Here is a 21304-nt window from a genome sequence, read left to right on the forward strand (position 1 = left end):
AAGAACATTAACAGATACGACATGTAAGTGAGAGGGATTTTAACTTACAAAAAGGATCAGGTACTCTTCAGGTAATTCAGCAACCTTGCAACTCAAGGATATGCTACCAGTCCAAGGGAACAATTCAGCTCTGGGTACCCTCTGTTAGTCTGAGTAAAAAGAATAAGCCAGCAGCCACAGAAAGGAATAAGCAAAGGCAAAAAAAAAGACACATCCTGAAGTTAAAATATTCAGTGATACCAGAGATCGTGAAGTTGGCTTTGAGCACAGGTAAAGGACAGCACAGACACCAGCACATAACTGACATGGCAAAGTGAAATTTTATCATAAGAGGTTTACAAATAAGCTTACTCAGCAGTCACTGCACAGATGTGAACAGTTCCTGTAGCCACTTGCTGGGGACCTATGAAAAGGGAACCTGATCCACTGTATCGTCTGCTGTACCTTTTCCAAAAGGAAATGGAAATGTTTTTCAAGGTTTCTCTGGCTTTTTTGCCAATCCCTCAGGCTGAAGGCTGCTGTCCTTACTCCTCCCAGCAAAATTTTTCTCCCTTTACCCCTACAAATATTGGCAAATAACAATCTCCCATAAAATGGTCTCCTTTTTGCTGACTTCCTCATCACAAGGTAGGTAGGTAGGCAATTAGGTAAAGGGGTCCCTGCATCTGAAGAGTGAAAGGCAAAGTAGCTGATTCCTGCATAAGCCAAAGCTGCTGAACTCTTTCCCTTCCTGCTGTGGCTTTCACTTAAGCTTTTTTTCCCCTCACCGCTCTCTCTCCCCCCATACAATGGAGCCAGTGACTTGAAGGTTGCTTCATCCCTCCTGTATCTACTTTTAGACATACTGCTAAAGAAATGTTCAACATGTGCTCATAATCTGAAAACAGGAAAGAAGACAATACAAGAAAATATAAAACAATGAATAATGCCTAAGAAATACTGACAAATATATTTTTCAGAGTCGCTTAAATATAACTAACATAAATATTTATTAGTTTTATTAAATACCTTTTTTTTTTTGTTAGCCTGGAAACTTTCCCCTGTCACACCAATAAGGCAAGAGAAATAATCAAGGTAATATTAAAAGAAATAATTCATAGATTTGGTATCCCAGAAGAAATATCTTCTGATAATGGACCTCATTTCAAAGCAGAAGTGGTGCAGGGAGTATCAAAGATTCTAAAAATAAAATGGGATCTCCAGATCCCATGGAGACCTCAATCCAGTGGTAAGGTAGAGTGAATGAATCAGACCCTTAAAAGACAAATTTCAAAATTATGTCAAAAAAAAACCTCACCTCAAATGGGTAAATACCCTACCTTTAACCTTATTGAGAATTACTGCATCCAGCTCTGCAGCCCTCAGTACAGGAAAGACATGGACCTGTTAGAGAAGGTCCAGAGGAGGGCCACAAAGATGATCAGAGGGCTGGAGCGCCTCTCCTATGAGGACAGGCTGAGAGAGCTGGGGCTGTTCAGCCTGGAGAAGAGGAGGCTCCAGGGAGACTTTATAGCAGCCTTCCAGTACCTAAAGGGGGCCTACAGGAAAGGTAGGGAGAAACTCTTTAGCAGGGCCTGTGGGGATAGGACGATGAGTAGTGGTTTCAAAATAGAAGGAAGCAGATTCAGACTGGACATAAGGAAAAAAATTTTTAGATGAGGGTGGTGAGGCACTGGACCAGGTTGCCCAGAGATGTGGTGGATGCCCCATCCCTGGAAACATCCAAGGCCATCCAAGGCCCCATGGACGGGGCTTGGAGCAACCTGATCTGTTTGAAGATGTCCCTGCTTCTTGCAGGGGTGTTGGACTATGTGACCTTTAAAGGTCCCTTCCAACCCTAATTCTTCTATGATTCTATGTCCAGCATGGAAAACAACTACCAAAATTACACTTGTCTCTTCAGTGAAGAAACAGAGGCCGATGGACAAACAGAGGCCAATGTGCAGCCAGTGATGCCACAGGTGCAGCAGGACAGGACCACTAACCAGACCTGGTTTCTTACCCCTTGCTTGCCTCAGGTAGGTACCAATCCCTCATGTGACATGACATGGGCTGTATTTAACACCACATTACTGCTGTTTCCACTATCCAAAAATGCTTGGACAGAGGACACCTCGTCCATTTGGGTGCAAATACTTACGAAGCACTTCGCAGCAGCGCCACACGCCCTCAACACTAAGAACGAAGACACCACAAAGCACGAAGGGGATGAGCAACCGCTTTGGCACCTTTCCGCCGAGGCTTCCTTCACAACAAGAACCATCAAAAACCGGGGCGGGGCGAGGCGGATAAAAGAAAGTGAAAGAAGTGCAGAAACCGCTCTCCGTGACTACGAGAGGGAAACTGTGCTTCGCCAGGTGACAGCCCCCCACCCGCCACCGGCGAGGCACAGGCCCTGCTGCGCACAAAGCTGCGTCCTAACGGCCACTGCCCCCCTCCGGGTACCGGGCGGCGGGGGCGGGGCGGGGCGAGCCGCGCTCTCCCCCTCCGCTCCCCCTCCGCTCCCCCTCCGCCATTTCCTCTTCGGCGCCGGCGGTCGGCACTTCTCCCTCGGCCTGGCAGGGGAGCCGGCGCCGAGCGGACCCTGCAGGGATGCCGCCTGCTTGCGAGGTATGGCTGGGAAGGCGGTGGCGGCCCCCCTGCTTCCATTTCCCCTTAGCGGGTCGCCGCCGGTGGGGCGAGGGCGTCCGTTTGTGGTGTGGGCCTTGGAGCGGTTCCGTTCGAGGAGCCGGAGCGAGGGCTGGGGTGACCGCCGCAGGGCCCGGGCCGGCCGCGGAGTGCTCCCCGCCTCTCCTTCGGCGAGGTGGGGGCGGGGGGGGTGTTGGTGGGCGCCGGGCCTGGCTTCCCAAGCTGTGGTCGGCTGCCGGGATTTCCTGGAAAGGTCGCTGTTCTTTCTTAGCGCTTTGCTGGGCGCGTTGTGGAGGCCGCTGTTGGCCGAAATCCGTGTCTCTGCGGGAGGTTTTGGCGTGATACCGGCCGAATCGCACATAAAACCAGCGAGTTACTGGGGCTGTTTCTTCGGCGATGTCACTGGACGCAAAAGTGACCCTAGTAATACTCGGAGAGGTGCTCTGTAGCGGATTTTGATGCAGGTAACCGTGCTGAAGGCCAGAAATTTGGAATGAAAAATATGCAACAGTAGACTCTGCTGGAGCTGCTTGTTGGCAAGTGCGGTTTCCTTGTCCCCGCAGCCGTGCTGGGAGCAGCACTGGGCAGGCGAAGAGTCTGTCGGTACGCTTTAGAGCTGCATCTCCCCCTGGTTCCTCCAGGGCCACATCCAGCTCACCAAGAGCACTACTGGCACTGTGTGGAAAATGGACTTGGATTACTAAGGTTAAATGATTTTGGTATCCGTAGAAGTCACTTCTGCAAACACCCCTGGCTTTGCCAGGGGTAGAGCTTGGGCATGACATGACAACAGCACGATTCCCTAGTTCACATGATTTCAGTAGTACAGTTGATCCATGCATTGTACTACCTGTGTACGTTTAGAACATTCCTCTGCTGATTTATCAGCCTGAAACACCTCGTGTCGTGTCTGTCTCTTCTCTCTCAATGCTCAGGTAAGTAGATTTCTATAAATGAATATGCCATCTACTTGTTTCAAAGAATAGGACATGTTTTCTGCTCTACTGATGCAGAGCTTTGCTGAAATACAAGCCAGTGACTTTCAAAACTTCAAAAACTGTGGGGGTTTTTTATCTGATTGGAAGCAAATCTGCAGACAACCCAGCTTGAACTCCAGCTAAAACTGAACTGCTACTGATGATGATAGAGCTGTAAAGCTGAGTTTTGAAAGCGCTGGGGGCTTCAGGCAGCTCCCATGGGGGTTACTGTAAGCCCAGGCTGATAAGGTGAGTTGGGGCTGCACTGACTAGTATTTCTGTGGCTTCTTTACAGGGACTGCTGAAGCTCTGAAGAGGATGAGTAACAAAAGCTAATCAAAGTTCTGATAGAAATGGTTTTCCTCTGGAATTTCCCCAGGAATTTCACTGGCATTGATAGATCTGCAGAGGACATCCAGATTTAGGCAGCTGTGCAAACTTGGAGATAAACCTGTTTCATCAGATTTTTCTTACATATTCTAAGGTGCTAAATGCATAACTTGGTTTTGAATATGCATCATGTAAGATACATGTGTTGTTCAGCCTGCAGAACCTTGCACGAGTCACTTCAGATTCCCAGAGTGGAATAGTTGTTATTTGTGACAGCATGTACAGCAAGGATCAAAGGTAGGCAAATACGTCTATTGCATAATACTATGCATGCTTTGGACAATCTTGTAATAAATTGCAAGAATTGAGATACAAAGGAAATATTTTGAGTAAATTCAGGATCCTCAAAAGTTTTTGCCTTTAAAAGAAAATTTTGAACAGCCTGAAAAATCAGATCCTGCAGGTGTAACTGTTCTTTAAAGCAACTGTGAAATGAATACTGTTTGGCTTTAGGTTTCTTTGACCAAAGCTGGTGACTTTGTTGAAGAGAGAGATTTTCTTTTTTTTTTTTTTTTTTTCCCCCTCCTCTCCTACTTGTGGGATCTGTAACCTTGATCTGAATAAGAAAGTAAAATTATTTTATATTCTGTCACATTCACTAGAGCTGAAACTAAATGGACTTGATAAATACGTGTGAATCGCTTTCCAGTTTGCTGATATCAGTGATAAAGATTTTGTAACTATTAATCTTATCTTACCAATAACTTTTAATTTTGATTGAAAAGAGTATTTTATATCTCCTATACCTATATCTGGTATTTTATATCTCCTAAATATTCTTCATGCTTGAATGAATTAATAAAATAGCTGTGGAATTATGAGTTGCACAGATACAGGTTCTCAGCATTTATCCAGTGACTTCCTATAGTCATACTAAACCTTTATGCAGAGGAAGATTTACATCTCAGATAAGAGGCTTGGGGTTGTTTTTTGTTTTTTTTTTTTTTTTTTTTAATTCATCTGATTTTAACATACTGTGTTAAGTTTGACCGTAGTATACTTTGTCATGATTTTAAATTTTGAGCTGTTTTGTTTTGCAGATAAAATAATTTACGTTGTATTAAAAAAAAAAACTAAATTTAAAAAAACCAACTTATTTGTATTAAACCTGAGGAGAAGATTCTTTGGGAATAGTTACATCCTTGCCCAGCCATCTGTAGATTCACAGTTGTTCCTTTGTACTTTGCCTGTAATTCAAAACCAGATTCTGCAAATATTAATGCTGTGAGGGTAATAAAATAAAATAATAACATGGAGGAGAGGGAATATTTTAATAGATGTTATGTATTAAAAATTGTAACATAAACTTCACAACTTCCTTCTAATTAATAATTTTATAATTTTTTTTTTCTAGCCTCTCTCTTGATCCACCCTCTTTCTGGAAACATTTTTTACTACAGTGGTGAGTTCCTGTAATATTTCAAATAAAGTCAAGCAATGTTTATTTTCATTGTATTTAATAATTTGGAGTGAGTGGCATAGGATTTTCAGATGCTATCTTCCTGCAAAATTAATACAAATAATCATACAATGCTTTCTGTATTTATTTGAAATGGTAAGAGCCCTTTCCATATGAAAAGTGGGAAGGGCTATTGTTGTAAAATTGGCCTGCCTAATGTGAGGATCCTTGCCCCATCCACCCATACCTCCCTTCCCCAATAGCAGTAACTGTTTCAGTACCGCTGCCTCCCCCTCCCCAAACGTTGAAGAGGTTGAAATAACTCTTTGTACACAGACCTTGTTTACTTGCAAGTAATTTACTGAGATGATTTGCTGAATGTTGTTGTTCTTAATGTATTTGCAGATACAGAAGCAAAATGTCTATTTTACAATCAGTAGGTTATATTTCTTAATCACTCTGGAAACACTGATGGATGGACCAATGCATTTTTATCAACTTGGTAAGTTGCCTGTACCTTTATATTGTAAGAGGAGTGGTACTGCTAATTTTTCACTAACACTCCTGGGTTGCTGAAGTAAGAGACATCTTATTATAGAGCTCTCCGTGGAATAACTCACGGAATCAATAATCTATTGTGTTATGTTCTACATACTCCATTCTATACATTAAACCATTATTTTCCTGTAAGAAATAAATGCTTTGAAACAGCATACTGTATTCTGCCTCTCTAAGTGTTCAGTGAACTCTTAGCTGGATGTGTTATTTTTCATTTCTTGTTCTAATTTTCTTCAAGACTTATTGGTTTCTGAATTAGCAGGCAAAAGGAATGTAGTTTGTTGGCTGAGCTGTAGTTGTAGTGAGAAACTGTTTTGATAGGATCACTTAATTCTGTAAAAAGGATAAGATGATAAAGCAGATTCCCCATTCTGTTTATAGACTGCCTTTATTTCTCCAGTCTTTACTTTCCCAGGTACTTGATTTAAGATTTGTCTGTTCTTTTCTGTGTCCCTTGTGTAAGAGTGTAACCTACAACATTTTGTGACTCTCCAACTATCTGTGCTAAATATGTTTGTTGAAACAAAGTTCTGAGGCAGTTTGAACTCTAGATGAACAGAATTTGATTTTGTTAGGGAAGAGGCATTTAACAATCACAAATATGGACAGAATAAAAAAAAATTTGTGTCAACGGGAAATAATATCAGTAAGCCCGCACACATGAGGTGGCTGGCATAAGAAAGAATGGCAAAAGACTGTTTGCATCTCCTAATCCTAAGGGCTTGCTCCAAAGAAGTGTGTCATTACTAGAGTCTGTGCACTGACGCTGTTTCTGTAATGGGAATATCCTTGATATGATAAAGGCTGTGTGCCTGTTGTGAGAATGGAGAATTCCTGCCACTAATGATTACAAATCTGAGCTTGTGTCCAGGTAAAGAATAGCAACTGTTCAAATATCACTTCATTATTCCTACTCACTGGATGTTTTTTCCAGATAGGTGATCAGTTATTATATGGCAAGAAATCAACTGTTTTACTCTTAACTGCACTTCTCTAAGAGCATGTTTGTTGTTAAGTGATACTGTAGAAGAACAAGTGCAAAAGACATGCAGGAGAGAGTATGTCTATGGTTTGAATGGGAAAATGAAGCTTGAGTCAGATGAGTTTTCTGTCTTGCAGAACTATAAATTTACTATATCTGCAACTCAAGTGAGCTGCTTAATCTCTTTGCAACAAATTTCAGAAGGGATACTAGGAGCATAGTTTAGTATTTGTGAGACAGATGTCTAAAGAGCCAGATTTGTAAGAGATACTTGGTGAAGTATCCATCCCAAATGATTTTAACAAACTTAGGTGCCTAAGTGTCTTTGTGTGTGCTTATGTGTGCCCACTGCTAATTAAACAGTATTTTTTAAGGCACTTCTCTGCAGCCATAAAGATTCTGTGCAGCTATATCTTTAATTAATTAAAGTTGGAAATTTTTCCTTTTCTCTTCCAGTACTTTCTGCAAAAGTAGACAAGGATCATAAAATAACTGCTTAAATGCATTAGGGAATTCTCCCAGTGTGCCTGGGACAGGACAGTTCCCACTCACCCACTATTACTCTGAATCCCCTCTCATTTACCAGGAATATGTATTCTGGTACCATGTTTCGCATAGTTGGGGGTTAGACCAGACGACCTCTGGAGGTCCTTTCCAACCTCAGCCACTCTGTGATAGTCCTGTCCTATCCACTGTTTGTAGATCTCCATAAAGACTGTTTCAATTTTTTATAAGGTACATCCCAAATTTCTTTTAGCTCTTTACAGTCGTTCTTACTGTGGCACATCTTGTTGACACGTCAAGTAGTTCTGTTCTATTATTTGTTATAGCACCTGAGAATCTCAGTTGTGGACCAGAGTGCTACTGTGTTAGTTGCTGTACAAATGTAAAATTGAAGACATTCCTCATGCTACAGAAGTTACCATTCTAAGTGAGATGAGGATAATAAAAGAACGTGTTAAGGCAGTACTCATCAGCACAGCTCAACAGAGAGGTATCAGGCCAGCGGTGTTTTGGGTATTGTTATATTTTTGGGTAGGGGGTTTAGGTGTCAAGATGAAAGAGTTCCTGGAGAAGAGTTTTAGGGAAAATAATCAAGTAATTTTGCAGATATTTCCAGGGAGTTAATCTAAAGCATGCATGTTTGAAATTGAACTAGTAACTTCTTTGGCCAACTGAGATGTGAGTCAGCATCTCATCAGTAAGCGGATAGGCCACAAAATGCCTTAAAATGAGGACAGGAAGTTTATATTTGTTGCACTCAGAAAGCAAAGGGAGCTAAAGGATCTTGAGAAAAGAATTAGAAAGGTCAGAACAATATTTCCAAGAGTATCTTGAAGCACTGTGCTGAAAAGATAGGTATGAATGATGCAAGACTGAGTTGGTCAAGGAAAAAAATTCTGGATAGAGTGAGAATCTGGATGAATGAACAGTTTCTTACGGAAGTTATACAAGAAGATGTGGGGACCTCTAGAATGCCAGGATCTGCAAGAAGTCTGGGTTCAAGAGGTTACTTGGACAGTAGGCCTGACTGACTGACTAAATGTGGCCTTAACCATGCCCCGTGACAGGAAATGAAATGTTGCAGCATCTGTTAGTGTATTTTTCCTTTTCTTTTGCAGGCAGAGAATAGAATGCTGTAGAATTAAGCACCCACAGGGAAATGTTACAGAAACTGGACACAAAATAGAGATAGAGAGGGAGTTATGAAATAGAGCCTGAAATAGGGAGTTATAGGAGTTAGTTGACTGAAGACAATGGGTAATATACCAAAGTTGTTAAACTACAGCTTTCAGGACTCCCCACATCTAGCAAAGGACATCTGTGAAGATGATTCAATAGTGTTCTTCAAGGAGTAATAGTATTTTTTCCTAGACCAGTTTTAAGATTCTTGTTGTGACTTAGAATGGTATTTAATAGCGTGAGCTACCTGAAATATAGTCAGAATCCACTAAGACAATATTTGATAAGAACATTTATTCACACTGAGTCTTGAACCTCATCTGTCAGGAATCAGCATAAGCCTGAACCATAGCGTAGTGGTCAAAAAACTAGCCCCTAGGAGCCTTGAATTAATGACAGAGGTTAGAAGGGGACATTCTATAGAATCATAGACTAGATCATGTTGCTCAGAGCCTCATCCAGCCTGGCCTTGAATGTTTCCAGGGATGGGGCTTCCACCACCTCTCTGGGCAGCCTGCTCCAATGTTTCACCACCCTCATTGTAAAAATTTTTTTCCAAATATCTAATCTAAATCTGTCTCCCTCTATTTTGAAACCATGACCCCTTGTCCTGTCACACCAGGCCCTACTGAAGAGTATCTCCCCATGTTTCCTGTAGGCCCCCTTTAGGTACTGAAAGACCGCTATCAGGTCTCCCCAGAGCCTCCTCTTCTCTCAGCCTGTCCTCATAGGAAAGTTGCTCCAGCCCCCTTTGTGGCCCTCCTCTGGACCCTAACTCGTCCACGTCCTTCTTATGTTGGGGGCTCCAGAGCTGGACACAGTACTCCAGGTGGGGTCTCACCAGAGCAGAGCGGAGGGGGAGAATCACCTCCCTCGACCTGCTGGCCACACCTCTCTTGATGCAGCCCAGGATGCAGTTGGCTTTCTGGGCTGCAAGCACACGATGTCGGGTCACGTTGAGCTTCTCATCCACCGGCATCCCCAAGTCCTTCTCCTCAGGGCTGCTTTCAACCCATTCTCCGCCCACCCTATATTTGTGCCTGGGATTGACTCCGACCCGCATGCAGCACCTTGTACTTGGCCTGGTTGAACTTCATGAGGTTTGCACAGGCCCCCGTCTCCAGCCTGTCAAGGTCCCTCTGGATGGCATCTCTCCCCTCCGGTGTGCTGACCGTACCACACAGCTTGGTATCATTGGCAAACTTGCTGAGGGTGCACTCTATCCCACTGTCCATGTCGCTGACAAAGAGGGAAGGGTAGGTGAAAGTAGTAGAAAGAAAACGTGAAAGAAAGAAACAGTTCCACTGAGGGAATACTGAGTATTGTCTCCAGTTGTTGCAAATTAATGTTGCAAATAGTAAGCTAATAATCACATATTGTAGACATACAAATGCATTAATACATAATTTCATTTTCCAGTGTACATCAGCATTCTGTCTACAGCTTCTTGCACCTTGCCTGGTAAGAGTTTTTATTGTCTTTCAAATGCTTTTCCTAACACAGTTCAAAAAACCTTGCATATTCTCACCAAGCATCATTTTAAAACTTTATGCTTTTTGAAGAAAGAACTTAATAGAAATATAATACAGGAGGACAGTCCTTTGCATTGCTGTTTCTATTGTGCTGAACTCTGTTCTATGGTTGCTTTATTTGAGGGCAAATATTGAGTTTCTCTCATTGGGTGTATTTAATTAGAATTGTTGCAATCTCACACTTGTTTGCCATTCATGTTGATGGGCTCCTTGGGTTTGTTTTTTTCCCTTTCTAGAAAGATTTCTGGGAGGGCCACCTTACAACCTACAAATGAAATCTCACAATTTTCAGCACATTTTGTCCTGGCAGGCAAAAAGTGATCCAACTGTGCCAACATACTACCGTGTGCTGTACTCAGACCGCAGGCAAGTTTTACTTTATAAGACACAAATTTTACTTTTAATGTCTATCAACTGAAAATACTAAGGCTGGGGTTTTCTTGTTTGTTTGTCTGTTTTTCCACTCAGAAGTGCTTCCCCCTCTCCCCCAATGCTTTCTTGTATCAGAGTCCAGATAGATTATTTTGATCTTTTTTTCAACTTGTTTTGATTTACAGGAATGAGAAGACTGCTAAACAATGTTCAGATATTACACAACTCTCCTGTAATCTCACAAATGATTTTAAAGAGATTAATACTCAGTATTCTGTACATGTTCAGAGCTTCATAGGAACTGAAGTATTCAATTCTTCTCTACTACATTTTGTGCCAATTACTGACAGTAAGTTCTCTGTCTTCATTTGCTCATTTTAGTAGTTTTTATTCTAGCTGATGTATAAATTATATTCTGCTAGCTTTACAGTAAGACACTCCAAGCTAACTTGGTCAGTAGCTTATTCCTTTATCTAAGAGAGTATGGATTTTTATATAATCTATCACATAACAGTTATAAAACATAAAATATATAGATAGCTTTCTAAAATTTGTGGCTGCAATAGTTCTGATAAATGGATAGGCTCTGGTTTTGAAATAAAATATGTGTATAAATATAGAGGAAATAATGTCATGTCAAGCATTGACAAGCACAAAGTAAAAATCTCTGACGTGCATAAGATACATAACCTAAGAAACCCAACATTGTTTTTGTCTTCAGGTAGTCAATGTTAATAGTTAAATACCATGTCTGCACTAGGTGTGTGGGAAGAGATTTACTTGTTTATTGATCAGCCTGCTCTCTTCCCCTTTCCTTGCTGAAAGAATATGCTTATTTAGCAGTGACGTCTTCTAATGCTAGAGGTGGCTTCACCCTTAGTTGTGCTTAGTAGACAGTTTTGAAGTACCAGAGATTGAGGAATATCTGTTTAGAAAGCTCAGTAATTAGTGATGTGCTGAGACTAGAGTTACTGACAATATATATTTTTGTAACTTTATACTAATCCAACTCACTTGGACTTCACGAGTGGCGTCCCTCAGGGGTACGTGCTGGGCCCGGCCCTGTTCAACATCTTTGTCAGCGACATGGACAGTGGGATAGAGTGCACCCTCAGCAAGTTCGCCGACGACACCAAGTTGTGTGGTGCCGTCGACACGCTGGAAGGGAGGGATGCCATCCAGAGGGACCTTGACAGGCTGGAGAGGTGGGCCTGTGCCAACCTCATGAAGTTCAACCAGACCCAGGTCCTGCACCTGGGTCGTGGCAATCCCAGGCACAAATACAGGCTGGGCGGGGAATGGATTGAGAGCATTGACCTCCGAATTCAGCACAGAGGTAGCCAGTGCTATGTCTCAGAAATAATGAAAAATTGGATGTGATGGAGAGTAGCCACAAGGATAACTGAAGGATTTGAGAACGTCCCTCTGAGGTGGAGACCTTCAGTCTTTCTGCAGTGAGTTTGTAAAAGAGAAAGATTAGAAGGTGCATTGACCACTATTTAATGTGATGGCAGACTGCTTCAGTCTTGTAAACAAAGCATAACAGTAGGCCCTGACTGGAAGCTGAAGCTAGATAAATTCAGCTACAAACAAGATGCATATTTTGAATTGATCACTGAAACAAACTGTCAGGTGCTCTGACTGACTGTTGGTCACTTGCAACTTGTAAATTGAAATTGGATGTTTTGCTAGCAGTTCAAATCATAAGCAATTGAGTGAAGTCATATTTTCCAGGGTATAGGACTTAAATGAACCCTGTAGTCTTTTTTTTTTTTTTTTTTTTGTGCCTGAATAGGAAAGAATCAATATTCAATCAATATTCTGAGCTGTTTCCCTATTGGCTGTAGTTGGTATCTACCTTCAAATACCTACAGTGGAATCTCACTACTGTTGCTCAAATCCATCTGTCAAAGACAGAAAGGCTTCATAACAAAGAGCCAGGAGAGCATCCACACTTGACTGTAACCAGATTTAAGCTAATGTTTATTTGTAACTTAAAACAAGATATGAGAAAGGAGTAAGTGTGCAACCATTTGACTAGGACATGCTTTCCTGTTTGAGAGCCGATAAAAGCTCTCATTTGTTCTAAGTATTGACCTTACTTTTTGCTTTCTATGCTGTTTCAGGAGCAGAAGTACTTAGCAAATGTATATTGCTTTTTTGAATTTTGCAGAGGTTGGCAAACCAATCTCCACCTTGATCAAAATGTACGTGCTTCTGAAAAAGACAAAAGTGAAATGCAAACTCTCTAAATTTTCATGATTTTCCCCCTACATTGTACTATGCAGAAATGGGGAATTATGGTGGTAGTTTGTTCTCATACCATTTACTAAATTTCCTACTTTTTTTCTTGTGTTAGAGGAAAAAAGATCTTAGGCTTGATTTACTGTGGAAGTTCCTCTGATCTTGATGGATGTGTAGTTTTGGAGAGCAGAGGCAATTAGTTTGCAGGGGTCTTCAAACACATACATGTCCTGAGGACCTGAACTTGAGATATTACTTTGAACTGGATGGAAGTCTCACAGGAGTGTAGCTGTGTTTCACTATGTCCTCTGTCCTACTGTCAGTAGTGTTTTTAGTCTTTGCAGCTCAGCTGTCAAATTTAGACCTGTAGCTTTCCTTGGAACCAGTATGAATATGTGCAGGGCTACACATCACTGAATTTCTACAGAAATTCCTTCCAGAGAGTGACTAGAAGATGATGTCAGCTTTTCCTGTACATTAACCTCAGCTTTCCTCTCAAATAGATAAGCTCACATCTTTGTGAAGCTGAAGCAAAGCCTCCGTCACCTTTCTGTTTCTTCCCTCCCTTCCACTGCTTTCTGTTTTTAAAATCTAGTCATGTGGGAAAAGATCGTTTGACCATGGAAGTTACATGTTGCAAGGCCTTGTGGATTTACAACGGTGACCTACTCTGGAATCTGAGCAGTAGTCAGCAATATATCAGTCACCAAAATAGAAGTGGTATGAATACATAGTGTATATTTTTTCCACCATTTTTTTCTCTTTCTTTTTTTCAATAGCATTCCTGGGACCACCAGAAGTTAATATCAGTTCCTGTCTAAACTGCATAAATGTCACCATAAAGCTGCCAACCTCTCACCTCAGAGAAAATGAAAAGCTACTGTCTTTAATTGATATATATAAAGAGCTTGATTATTATATAACGCTGAAAACACTTGATGGAGAGCATAAGGTAAAGAACTTCTTGGTTTATTTGTGTTTTAGGGAAGAAATACAGAAAGTATATAACAACTCTGATGGCTAGCAGATTAGCAGAAGCAAATATGTGAATAGAAGATACTTAGAAGAAAATGAAGAGAATAGCTAACATAATCTTAGCTTCCTTTTACTGCAGAGTAGCAGGCCTAGAAGAGGAATACTAGTTGTCCTGCATCCTTGCTTGAAATAAAGTACAGAGCACTGGCTCAAGTGCTTAATCTCTGGAAAGACAAGGGAAAGGCAGTTTAGCAGAAACTACTAGCAGATGTATGCACAGCTGATAGGAAAATATGTTCAGAAAGCAGTTTAGTAGTTTTCTGACAAACTGGAAAAATGTATCCAGTTAGCTTCTGAAACAACCTGTTCTGGGCCTGGTACTATTTTTGTTGTTGTTGTATGCTGAAATGGAGGGGTAGATAGGCAAGATTAGAATATTGCGATATAATCTTAAAATAATGGATAATTCAATAAGGACCAATGCACTTTAAGAATAATTGTCTATGTAGTAAGTAGAGTGGTAACAGCTACACCAGCAGCAGTTTTGCCAGAAAGGATGGAGCATTCTGTAATATTACAAGCTAAACATGACTCCCGTGTTGCTGAGAGGAAAAAACCCCAAACCCATATTTTTACATACTCAGTACTGGTAAAGCCCACCTACCTTGCAGCAGCCTGAGGTTTAGAAAAGGCACAGACCAGTTGAGCAAGATCCAGAATGGAACAGTGAGGACTGCGGGCGATCCTGACAGATGATGTGTGAGGAAATGCTGGAATAATAGGAGACTGCTTAGTGTAAGCAAGCAAAGTACAGTTAGAGGCCAGAGTCTCTGAGCATGTAAACATCTACTACAGAAAAGGAGGAAAGAAATGGTTCACTGTGACTATGACCAAAACCAGTAAAGTGGAATTGGTAGTTGTGCAGAGTTGTGCAGAGACATAAAGTACCAGGGCTGGCAAAGCACTGGAATAAGTTGCCTAGCTAGAGCATGGACTGCCTGTGCTGGAAGTTTTGAACAGCAGATCAGACAAGTACCTGTTGGGATTTTTAATCTAACTTATTCTGCTATGAGTCACAGAAGAAGGACCCCAGTTTGCCTGCTGTGGATATTTTTACCCTGATTTCTGAATCAGAATATCACTTGCAGTTTCAAATCTGTAGAGTCTATGTGAGGCTTCTTCAAGGGGACATATAGCAACCAATGGTTGGAGACAGAAAGCAATTTATCTTTGATAATACGGTATTTCACAAATAGGCACAAGGTAGGCATCTTGACATCAGCTAGAACTAGAGATGAAGCAATCGTCTAGGTGAACCACTGAGTTACTGTGTCAGTTTTTGCAGTTTCACATGCTACTGCGTCTTTCTGAAATAGCCATAATGTTTTATCAGTGGCTGGGGATCTCTTTTTAGGCAAATAGCTAACTTTAAAACATTGTCTTTTATGGCAGAGGCCACGTGAGGAAACCACTGAAGAAATTTTTAATACTGTCATTGAAGAATTGTATCCAAATAGAAATTACTGTGTGTCTGTTATGGTCACTGCATCTCTAAACAAACATTCCATCCCATCAGCCTGGAAGTGTATATCTGCAGACTCTGTAGCTCACCAAGGTAACTGCTGTGGTGTAGGAAGGGATTATCTGACTTGATTATGTGCAAGTATTTTCTTTTTACGTAGGAAGATTTAAAAGTCGAATAATCCTAAAAATAATAAGGAAGTGCCTTCCAAGTGATAAACATTGTGAGGATTTGTAAGTAAAATATGAAACGCCATCCGCTTTGGGGCTACAAATCTATTGTTAATTCTGTGAGTTATACAAATCTCCACTAACTACATAAATAGTTATTAAAGACAGTGTAATTTCTTTTTTTTATTTTCTGAATCTAATTTGAGATTTGGTCTTGTTTTGACTTTGGACCAGATGACCTCCAGAGGTCCTTTCTAACCAAAATTATTCCGTGATTCTAAATAGCTGTTCTGAATGTCAGATATGAAATGTGGTCATGGGAAACTTCATTCATGTATGTTTGTTTGGTTTTTTCACTTGCAGGTTATCATATAGTTGCAATCGCAGCTGCTGTATGTTTTTCACTGATGTTAGTTTGTGTCTTGAAGTGTATGCATGCAGGAGGTTATGTTCTTCAAAAAAAATCACTTCCCCGTGCCTTGGTATGTAATTCTCATATTTAACCTTCCTGGTTGGGAGGAGGAAGTTTACCTTTTGAAATTTCTAATCCTGTGCATTAAGTACAAGTTATAAGTACATATAATGTTTTTATTTGCCGTTTACCCATGTCAAAGATAATCTATAGGCTGCTAAATCTTGTCTGTTCTGCGGAACAAATACACAATCTTTTTGAAAGTAATTTCTTGCTACTTCTGTAATAAGTTACAAACGGAGATAAAGATATGATCATCTCATCTTACTCAGCACTTTTCAGGCCGCATCTGGAGTACTGTGTCCAGTTCTGTTCCCAATAGTGTAAGAGAGATGTGGACAGACCAGAGAGGGTCCAGAGGAGGGCCACAAGTGTGATCAAAGGGCTGGAGAACCTGCCCTCTGAGTAAGGACTGAAGAAGTTAGGTCTCTTCTCCCTGGAGAAGAGAAGGCTCGGCGGTACCTCATTACAGTATTCCGGTGCTTAAAGAGCAGCTGCAAACAGAACAGAGGCTCTCACAAGAGGCAAGGGGTGCAAGTTGCACCATGAGAGGTTTGATCTCAATATAAGAGAGAAATTTTTTACAGTGAGAACAATCAAACACTGGAACAACCCCCCCAAGGATATGGTAGAGTCCCCATCACTGGAGGTTTTCCATATGTGATTGGACAGGCTGCTAGATAATCTCATCTAGGCTCCCTCTCCTGTGAAAGGTTGGACCAGTTGGTCTTCTGAGGTCCCTTCCAGCCCAGGCTGTTCTAGGATTCTATGAAGGTAGAGGGGCAGGCAGGGAGACCGCCCCAAAGTAACTTTAAATGAACTCTTTATGGTACACAGAAGCAGGCTAGGTCCTCTAGCAGAGCACCTGGTGTAGGACAATTAACCCCTTGCCCTTTGAAAATGACCATATATGTAAATCCTTCCTGTAGCAGACAAATTTCTTCTACTATCTGAGCCAGAGCAATAACTCCAAAACAAAAAACATACTCCAGTTCTTGCATGAAGTGCATAGGGAGAAGACCTTTTTCCACCAAGAAGAAGAATGTTCTGTAAACATTCAGGAACAATAGTTATCCGTTGCAAAGCAGTTTCTGGCAGATTTTGCCTCTGTTATTTCACCCTGCAGCATTGTACTCCTCTTCAAGAACACAAACCAGTTATCCCTATAATATTTTTCTATTTATTACACCAAAAAATCAAAGTGTTTCCCAAAGATTTGAGGATAGTTTAGTCAGGTCCCTGGTTGCTGAAGTTTAAAGGCTTTTTTAGAGATTCTGCAACTGAAAGCAAATATTTTAAACTTGCCTTCAAGGTCTTTTTTTTTTTTTTTTTTTTTTAGCATGTTTCCATAGGAAGGCAAGCTGAAAAGACAAAAGGTAGCTTTAAGATACAGTTGTGTAAGAAAAGAGTCACTATTAGTGGTCTAAGACTTTTTTCCTGAAGCTATGCTTCGTGGTTATTGTCCACAAGAGGAGTCAAGGATAGCCTGTGAGAAGTGCTAAAAGTAAAACTTCAGCAGCCTGGTGGAGCAAGATCTTGGATGGTTGTTGGAAATGATCTCACACACAACAAATAAAAACTTGCTCTCAATTCTCTTCAACAAGGAGACAAAAGAGAGACCATAAAAGACCTTTGTAGAGATGAGACACTGCTTTGAGGAAATGGTCTTTAAAGCATGTTGTTTCTCAGGAAACCTGCGTCTGCTTTGTGACATCAACAGTAGCTTCTCAGTCAAAGGAAAAATCCTCTTTACTGAAATCAGATATACCTTGCAGGTCCCCAGCCTTCCAGTTTCATGTATATCTCATACCATAGATGGAGACGCAGTTTTGTGCAGATATGTCCCTGCCAGAAAAGTATCCTAGTAGTTAGTATCCAGTTGTTAGTTACTAGCAAGTTCGGGATCACTTCTTTGGGTAGCCTAATGTCTCTCTTTCTTCTCCAGTCTCTGTAATGATTTATTCCTGTATTCTGTTATAAACAAGCATTAGTGAAAAGGATGCCTGATAATGGGAAACTTAGTAGGAAAAAAAGGATATTTATATGCAAGTTAGTGCTGACAGAGGCTAGACTTGATATATTATCTTAGAAACTAACTCCTGGACCAGGCTGTCATAATCCACCTGAATATTGGAGTTGGATGAAAACAAAAAGCAAAGGTAAAGAAAAGAAGCAATATAGCTCTGGAAGAAAACTTCCTCAGGGTGAGGGTAGGGGAAAGGAAGGGCATGTACCTAAGGCAAACAGTACTTGCATCACCTTCCAAATGCTAAGGTGTTCTCAGTAGCCATGTATAGTGATTGGCAAAAAAAGTCCGTGATTAAGGAAGAGTACTTAAGGTAGAAAGAAAGCTAACGGAAATATAGCACTCAAATTCTTCCACTATTTTGAATAAAATAATCTTTCTTTTTTTTTTTTTTTTACTTTTTCTGTGATAGAGTGTCATGTTTTGGCGCTTGAGAAAGCTACTCCTGAGTCAACTCATTTTTTATTTTAACAGAAGAGATCGAACTGCCACTAAATTTCAAGCAAAAATAACAAGAATCTTGGGTCTTGTGTCTATCCATCTTTGCTTGCTTGCTTTTTTTTTTTTTTTTTTTAATAGTCTCTCACTTCTTACATTTAATTCTTTGGGGTTTTCCAGCATAAGTATTTTCCATTTTCTACAAAGATATCCAGAGCAGCTTAGTATCACCTTTTTCTAAGAGTTTTTTCCCTAATAGAATCATAGAATGGTTAGGGTTGGAAGGGACCTTCAAAGGTCATCTAGTCCAACCCCCCTGCAAGGAGCAGGGACATCCCCGACTAGATCAGGGTGCTCATGTTTCTGTCCTTTCGTGTGTCATTACCTTTTTATCCCTAAGATTGCTGAACATGACTTTGCCAAGTAGTGTCTAAGGTGAATTTTTTTTTATTGTCAACATTTTCTCACAATGTTTCAAATATTCAATAATCCTCAGAAGTGCAGAGTAAAACTGAGAAAATGGGACTTAGGATGTTATATAGTTCATTACTTCAAATGATACATTTTTAAAGGACATTGAAACTGATTATACGTGTAAGGCTTATCTTCTGCATGGTAACCGCAAGAGCTAATAGAGAATTGCAAGACTCGTCTCAGGTTTAAGATGTATTTCTAAAATGAGCTTTTAATCTTAGAAAGATATCTCAAAATTAGAATTAAAACCTTTCATACCTGACACTGATTGGCACTAGTGTCATTTTTTTGAGGCTGTCCAATGCTGTGTACCTTGATTTGTAGTGAAGGTGGTCATATTTACAGGAATGGAGAAGAGGGAACAATCCTAGATGCTCTGAACTCTGCAGAAAAAGCCCAAATTTGGCAGAGAAAGAATCGCTTATTGGACACCTCATGATTGGGGGTATTTTTTTCCCTGATTTTTTGTGTTGTGTGTGCAAATATGGCTGTGTTTTGATTTTGGTTGGTTGGTTTGTTTGTTTGTTTTCATTGATTTTGCTCTTCCAGGTATTCATCGGGACATTAGCCTATTCACCTTGGACATCTAAATCTGAAGAAGTAGCCTCTTTACAGATCATTTACAAAGAGGTTAAAAAGGCAAATGAATCCAGTGGTGGTGTCAATTATGAAGATGACAGCGATGACAGTGACAGCGATGCCATAAGTAATCATGACTATACGAGGCGTGATATCATAAGTAGAGTACCTCATTCCTCTGATACATCAAATGTCTTTGTGCAGTACTCTACAAATAGTACATGTGACGACAGCAGCAGTCAGGGAAGTGAAAATCCAGACACTGACCCAGAAGATTTTGAAGAGCATGAGATCGACATTGAAGAAGACAAAAACTCAAGTAGTGAATTACTTAATCCTTTCTCTGAGGTAAATTGTAACTATTCTTCTAGGCGAAGGAACAGTGCTTGCTTTATTATTAACTTAAAAACTGTGCTGTTGGGAACCTCTGAAGAGAATGTGAATAGTTCTGCAGCTCCTCTTTCTTCCCAAGAAGATGTAGCTGACTGGCAATGTACTCATGCTTTTGAATCAAAACTCCTGGATGGCTCAGAAAGCATGCAGAAACCACCCTGTCATAATGGCTCTCATGAATGGCAAGATTCCTCTCGTTCTTCTGATGAAAGTGACTCATTAGATTCAGATACGGACCAAAAAACTGAATACTTAAGAAGATGAAAAAGCAAGAACCACTATTATTTTATAACGTAGGAGTTTATATTGTCCAACTTCATTTCTGGACTCAATGTACGGATCTTGTCTTTTTTTAATGTTCTGTAAGTGTGTGCCTGAACACTGAAAATATGCAAAGCTCATCTTTAACAACTACTTCTCTCATCTCTCCAGGTATGGTTCAGGCTGGATTATCCACAGAGAAACAAAAATGACTGTTCAGATGCAGCAAAAAGAGTCATTTCATTTTGCAGTTTGATAGTGAGTTATACCTGTTAGCTATTACAAAGTAAATATTATCTATAACTCAATAAATTAGTTTGTGGTACAGGGAGTTTGTGAGTGGCTGATGTCTCAACCAGACCACTTTTTTAATTGGAAAGGACTCAGCTGTTTTTCTTTAGCTCTGTTGATGGATTACTCTGAAACCTATTTTGCTGGACAGGTTGCTGTATTCAACTCCGTGAACTCATTTCTACATTTGCATGGAGAAAGCTGATCAAATGAAATAATGGGGGTGAAGATAAGAATACTCAACTTACAAAAGAATTCTTACTGTGAGTCAAGGCATTAAATACACTTTTTAAATAATTTTAAAATATAATTTTTTGTAATTATTGAATACTACATTAAAAAAAAAACTTTGTGACATTAAAAGTTACTGCGGCCTGCAGTTTAACACTTGTGTTTCATAAAATTTTTCATATCTCTGTCTGAATTTTTACTGTGGCTCCTATATGCCTTTGAAAAGCTACATGAGTTAGCTAGCCTGCTAAGAATTTACTTCTTATGGGAAGGCTTTTAGGGCATCACAGCTGAAAAACCAGCTTGCTTTTAATCTTGTGTTCTTCTGCTTAGGTATTCTCTGCCCCCAGGCAGTTTCTGGCTGCCATGCCTGCTGGTCATTCTTTTGGTCAGGATAGCTGAGAGCAATTTCTAAGGCGCTGGAATGGATTCTGCTGCTTAGTTAAGAAATAAGTAGATATAAGTGCCTGACAGCTTGGATCCAGACAGGCTGATTATTCGCAAGTCTATGCGTCTGTAGAAGTAGTGGCACTGGCACTGACCCCGTAACACTGCTGTTCCTAAAGCGTAGTTGGTGTGTGCCTCTCCGTGGTGGTAGGAGCCAGGGGCATCGCTCACACATAAGCAACTGTGCCTATCCCAGGGAAGGCTAAACCTGCCTCGTTTAATAACAGGAGGTGGGGCCAGAAACAAATGTATTAAACCCC

The 21304-nt window shown here is 40.7% G+C and overlaps 1 protein-coding gene across 1 annotated transcript; it reads left to right on the top strand.

Moving 5' to 3' along the window:
• The first annotated feature begins 2490 nt into the window (after positions 1-2490).
• Positions 2491-20796, top strand: IFNAR2 (interferon alpha and beta receptor subunit 2). The gene is made up of 11 exons (XM_086764726.1): positions 2491-2610; positions 3901-4232; positions 5350-5397; positions 5800-5896; positions 10037-10078; positions 10386-10515; positions 10707-10870; positions 13545-13717; positions 15193-15355; positions 15796-15914; positions 19392-20796. Exons 4-11 carry the CDS (start codon positions 5866-5868, stop codon positions 20076-20078), a joined length of 1509 nt encoding a protein of 502 aa, XP_086620852.1. The 5' UTR covers positions 2491-2610; positions 3901-4232; positions 5350-5397; positions 5800-5865; the 3' UTR covers positions 20079-20796.
• The last annotated feature ends 508 nt before the right edge of the window (positions 20797-21304 follow it).

The sequence above is a fragment of the Chlamydotis macqueenii genome, chromosome 1, assembly GCF_036417535.1.
Source record: "Chlamydotis macqueenii isolate bChlMac1 chromosome 1, bChlMac1.mat, whole genome shotgun sequence".
NCBI classification, from domain to species: Eukaryota; Metazoa; Chordata; class Aves; order Otidiformes; family Otididae; genus Chlamydotis; species Chlamydotis macqueenii.